At 54.6% G+C, this 5,726-nt stretch overlaps 1 protein-coding gene across 1 annotated transcript; it reads right to left on the bottom strand.

The window, feature by feature from the left end:
• Positions 1 to 2,200: 2,200 nt before the first annotated feature.
• Positions 2,201 to 5,264, bottom strand: MONBRDRAFT_28918 (uncharacterized protein; the record flags this gene model as incomplete). The annotated part of the gene is made up of 5 exons (XM_001749400.1): positions 2,201 to 2,303; positions 2,379 to 2,524; positions 2,614 to 3,000; positions 3,084 to 3,257; positions 3,363 to 5,264. The coding sequence occupies 5 exons, from the start codon at positions 5,262 to 5,264 to the stop codon at positions 2,201 to 2,203; spliced, it is 2,712 nt and encodes a 903-aa protein (XP_001749452.1).
• Between the last annotated feature and the right edge of the window lie 462 nt (positions 5,265 to 5,726).

Raw genomic sequence — 5,726 nt, forward strand, 5'->3', positions numbered from 1 at the left:
CATAGGGGGGTACTGTACTGACCATGACCTTGGGTTGAGCATCAACACCGTGCTTCAACAGCAGCTCCACCACCCTGACATGACCGTAAACACAGGTTCTGTGCAGCGGTGTATCGCCAAGCTGTGGGATGATGCAAACGTGCAGTAAATGTCCCATGTTATATCACATCCAGTGACAGTACATTCGCACAGCATCATACCAAACAGCAAACGTACCCAAGTTTTGAATTGGGCAGCATCCCGAATACGTTGTGGGTCCCAGCTGGTCAACAGCTGGAGCGCCTCTTGTGGATCTGATGAACCACACGCTTCGTACAGCTGAACTCCATCATCACTTCCATCATCACTCATGGCAATGGTGTCACTTGATCCGTCCGCTTCAGAACCGCTGTTTTTGCTTATCTATCCATGATCAATCTCATAAGCCCCCTCCAAGTACAACTCGTCTGACAACCCAAACTTCGGTGCGAAAACGGGGGCGAACAGCTGTGGGGAGCTGGTCAGATCATCCTGTGCCGGTTCAGCGTCATGTGGGCAGGTGTGGTGGGTGATGCTTGGTGGCTGTGGTGGAGTGAAGTGGAATGCTGTTTGAATCGTGCGTGTGGGTGTGGTGCAGGTGTGGTGTCGGTGTGGGCCTTTGGGGGGGTTGGAGCGTGCCAATGCGTGTGCGCGCAGCTTCCAAAATGGCAGCCGGTCAGCGGGCCTTTGCTCTTCCCTGCCTGATGGGCCAAGTGACTCACCTTTGGCCAACAGTTCTCAGTGACAGTTGCGAGAACCGGTGTACTTGGTTGCCCGAGCGCTCGTCGTCGAGATCAGTGGTCTCACACCACGAAAAAACAAACTGGCAACAATGCTTTCAACCAAAACGTTCTGGCGTCGCCGAAAGGCCCCGATCAGGAGAGCGTACCAAGCACAAGCGATGAGTCGCCAGGCACACAAAGCAAGACACGTTAAGCAGCCCGCCGATGCCGATGCCGATGCCCAGACCAATGCCAAAAACGGCAAGAAGAAGAAGAAGAAGAACAAGAAGCTGGCAAAAGCCAAAAGACGAAAAATGCAAAGAACACACACACACACACATTTTTCTTTTTTTCTTTTTTTTTTTTGTTCACAACAACAGTCATACGAGCAAATTCTCAAGCACAACTGGGACCTGAACGTACACGCGTACTGCCCCTTTGCCTGCCATGACACCTCACCCGGCTTCTTGTGCTTCTTCCTGTTTTTTTTTTTTAAATTTGCGCTCGCTCTTGGTTTCTCCTCGGGCGAGCCGGAGTGTTATGGCATCATCAGCATGAGCCGTTCCGGCAATCATTGGAGTACTGTGTCGACGCTCGTCGGGCTCGCAAGTTCTCGGCAATCCTGTGTTACATCACTGCTTCCAGCACGCGGTCGCAGTCTTGATACCTCGGCGACTGTGGAGGCCTTGATTGTCGATGGCTGGGTTCGCGCTGATCACTTCTCTTCAAATCGTTTCTTGATCCAGCTGCACACACACACGACAAACCAGTCGGCGACCATCACTGTATGGCGATCTTCATGCATGGTGATTTCTCAGCGCATCTGGTCAAAGGATATGATGTGAGCTTTGTTTCGAAAGCTCGCTGTGTTGCAGCTCACAATCAGCTCACGTCTGAAGCGAGTAGAGCCTGTTTTGGGCTGCAAGAAAGCGCCTAAGTGTCGAAAGGACCATTCTTCAGGGGATTCGAGAGGCATTGGTCAGGATGAACAAGATATTTCTGAGGTCAATCGCATTAGCTGCGGTTGGAAAGCATTCACAGTGACCAGACCAGGTGCACCGTGGAGATAGCGGTAGAATCGCTATTGAAAGACGATTTGAGCTGAGACAGTAAAGCGGTTCAATTGCACTTCTCTCACAGGAGAGAACGATAGAAAACAGGAAGGGAAATATCCAAAAGAAAATGCCACTCACGGTCAGCGGGACCGTACTTATAATCCGGTGGCTAAACACACCCAGAGTGTACGAGAGGGTTCCTCGACGAGCAGCGGCAGGTGCACATCGTCGAGTACATTTATGCAATCCTTCCAGAGGGTTCTGGCAGGTGGTCGATGCTTGCACTCCAATAATCGCTCGATTCCAAGGATAGGGAAAGTGCGAATTGTGTTCAAGCGCAGGTGCCACTCAAAGGCAATTCAGGCATGGCAGTTGCCAAGTATTGAAGGATCTCAACGAAAACATCTAGGCAGTGTAGTAGACGACTAGTTCGGGGTACATCTGTGCATTGTCAAACATTATCACCTCATGAAACCTTCCTCGCGGTGTCGCAATGACAGAATCAAATCTGCAAGACAGACAAACATGAGTCGCATCAAGCTAAGAGCCAAGACACAACGACATGGCATCTCGATTGACATACCGCTTGTCGTCGCGTACATAGGGTAGCAGCGGGGGTGCCAGTGCCCCAGAACGAGGCGAATCATGGACATGGGCATGGCCCAACAGGGCTCGTGTGATGATGAGCATGCCCTCGCCGTTGGGTCCAGGCTTCACATAGGAATGGCTCTACATCCAGATTCAAGAAGGCACACGGCGTCAAGGAAGCAATGTGATGAAAGACGCTAGAGCCCTGCAAACCAGCACCACCGCCACACCTTGCCAGGATGGTCGGCCAAGTAAACGCCAAGACCATACTCGTGGCCAACGCGGCTGCCGGCAAAGCAATAGCCGAGGCCCAGGCGCACAATCTTGTCTCGCAGCGATTGCTCAGGCGCAATGCCGTAAAGCAGCAGGCGCTCTTGACAGGGTGTATTGCGAAGCAAAGCTGGACAGCCCGAAAGCGCATCCGAGGTGGCCGTTCGAAGCTCTTCGAAGTGATGCTGACTCGTGAGGCAGTGACTTTCGAGGCGGTGCAGCATCTCCTGTCGCTTAGCGCTGTAGCGTTCCCACAGCACGGGGTTCTCCACACGCTCCACAAGCTGCACTGTAACGTTACTTGGTCCTTGCCCGTCGGCACTCAGCTGCTGTAGCAGCTCGGCCACCTAGTCACACCGTAATGCACATTAGTCGGCTTGTCAAGATGAAAAGAATAATATTATCATGACTATGTAAGCAAGCAGCGCACCTCTGGGACGAGCTCGGGTGCGTCGCGCAAAACTTCGATGGCTGGGCAAACAACTTGGGTCGTGACAGGTCGCTGCACACTCTGCCCGGCGCTGAAAAGACTTGGCCGTTTCTTTGGATCGGTTTTAAGCAAGGCCCGCGTTTCCCTGTACAAATGGCTCATCACGTCGCACATCTGCGCACAAACACAGATGTTAAAACGGCAACTACTACAACAAGAACGAGCGGCTCAGAAACCAAGAGCAGTAAAAAAAGACCGAGAGCAGAAGACATCACTGACCTCGATCGCTAGATGCGGAAAGCTGCAGCCGTCATCCCCCGCTTGCAAAAACCATCTGCAATGATCCACGACCTCATCACTTGGAGACCGAGCCGGTGGCACCGTTTGTGGGTACATGTAAGTGTTGTACAGCACGCAGCCAAAGGAAAAGGCATCCTGTGCCGGACGCGCCCTCACTCGACCGCGCCCAAACTGCACCTCGGGCGCCACATAGCCTGCCGGGCCCGACGACGCAGTGGCCGTGCATGGTAGCATGGTGGCTTCAGCGGCGGCCTTGGCAATGTCAAAATCACCCAGCCGCACGACGGGCTGGTCCTCCTCGCCGTCTAACATGACATTGCTCAGCTTGACATCTCGGTGTACCAGGCCCTTGCTATGCATAAACGCCAGGGCGGTGCGCAGCTGAGTCATCAAACCTGCAATGACAGCCGAGGTGGCCAGGTGGCGCGCCTTGCCAAGCCACTGCTGCAGATCCCCCTGTGTACACCATGGCTGTACCAAGTAGGCACTCGGGTTGCCACTGTGTACGTCCACGACCGCACCGAGGACCGGGATGATGTTTGGATGCTCAAGCTGACGCAAGGCACGAAGCTCCCTCAGAAACATACGACACTGATCCTGCTTGTGTTGCTCAGCAAGTGCATACTCCTTTACAGCCAAATCCTGCTCAGGGAGATTCAGCAGTGCTGCGCGGGCTTTGTACACCGTGTGATGTTGATTGCAATGAAGCTCAAGCTGACCAAGGCTGGAGAGCGTCAAACCCTGGTCTACTTGACACATGGCCTCCAAGATCAGACTGGTTGGAAGGTCGGGGCCGAGCACGGTGCGGAGGCGCGCTCCCAGCGAGCTCTGCTCAGGGTGCAAAAAGACCAGCAGAGCTGGGAAGTGTTGGTGTAGCAGCTCTGCCAGTGCCGCCCCCTGGTCTACCTGTGTTTGATCTGATAGTTGTTGCTGTAAAATGGCCAGACGCTCCTTCATGTTTTGCAATCGATCCTCAAGGCCAGCTTGCATCTCATCTGAAGCCACAGGCAAGAATGCCGTGGTTGTCTGGATGTTCTTCTGCAGCTCGGCCACGTCCTCGTGGATGGATGCGACCTGATCTGTGCGGCTCTGCGTGATTTCTTCGGCATAGCTTTGGCACGAAGTTAGCACGGACAGCGTCGTGGCCTGCCAGTCGACCATGTCTTGCAACTGCTGCACCAGAGTTTGCGCCTCGTGAAGCGCAAAGGCCAGGTACCAGTCTTGATGCGCATAGTCATGATCTACCATCCAGGCTATCAGCTGCTCCAGGCCGTTTTGCTCGGGCAAGCTCAGCTTTTCGTGGGCTTGGCACAGCTGCTCCCAGGCCTCGGTCAATGCCTCGGTTGGAGGTGATGCACTCACATCCAAGCCTTTCGCACACTGTTCCAGTGTGTCGACACGATGGTCCGTGTTGATGGTTCCCGCTCTTGCCACAGCACGCAGGGCAGTGATCAGCTTCAGCTCCAGCTGCTGGAGGTGGCTGTCAGCGTCGGTGAACAGTTCTTGGCGCTTGGGTTCCGCGTTGTGTAGCATAGCGAGTTTATCCAGGGCTGCACCAAGGTTGGCGGGCGGCTTTGTGGGTGCCATTGTCAGTGCGGTGGGTGGAGATGGGCATGCTGCCAGCACGGTTTGAAGCTCAAGAAGAGCTGGCTGCAGCTCAAAACCAGCAGTGACATCGTGCAGCTCTTGCAGTACTGATTCAAGGTTGTCAGTGTTGGGGTCCAATTGACCCAATCGGTTGTTCAACGCTTGGGGCGCTGCCAGTGCCTGATCGAGCGCGCCGAGGGCCCGGGTGGTGGTCACCTGGAAGGCTGCCCAGTCGATGGAAGGAAGCTCTAGTGGGGCTTTTTTAATGGTTTCTTGGATATCAGCAACCGCCATTGCAAGATTGGGGTTTTGTTTGGCAGCACCGTTGATAAATGCATCGAGGTTGGGGAGGGGATGGGTGGTGGTACGCTTCGGCAAGAGTGGCCTGAGCTGAGTGCCCACCGCCACCACAACAAAGGCCGTGGTCTATTGGAGGGTTGTGTGGTGCCATCGGTCGTGATGAGGTTGGATGAGGCCGTGGGGATTGGAATAGTAAATGCATTGGGGAAAACAAGATGGGAGAGCAGGCTCACCTCGAGGGTGGGGGTGGTGGGTAGAGACGGCAGCCAGGCGGAAGGTGGTGCCGGTGTGGGCGGAGCGAGGGGCGCGGGTGGTTGTGATAGGCGAGCCTCGTGGAAAGCAAACACGAGCCCCAGCTTGTCGCAATGTCCTTCTTGACGTCCGAGATCGAAGGGTGTTGTGCCACTCTGAGAACATGTGTTTGGAGCGTGTGAGGTGGGCAGCGACGTGAGGGCT

This window comes from Monosiga brevicollis, genomic scaffold (genome assembly GCF_000002865.3).
Source record: "Monosiga brevicollis MX1 MONBRscaffold_30 genomic scaffold, whole genome shotgun sequence".
NCBI lineage: Eukaryota > Choanoflagellata > Craspedida > Salpingoecidae > Monosiga > Monosiga brevicollis.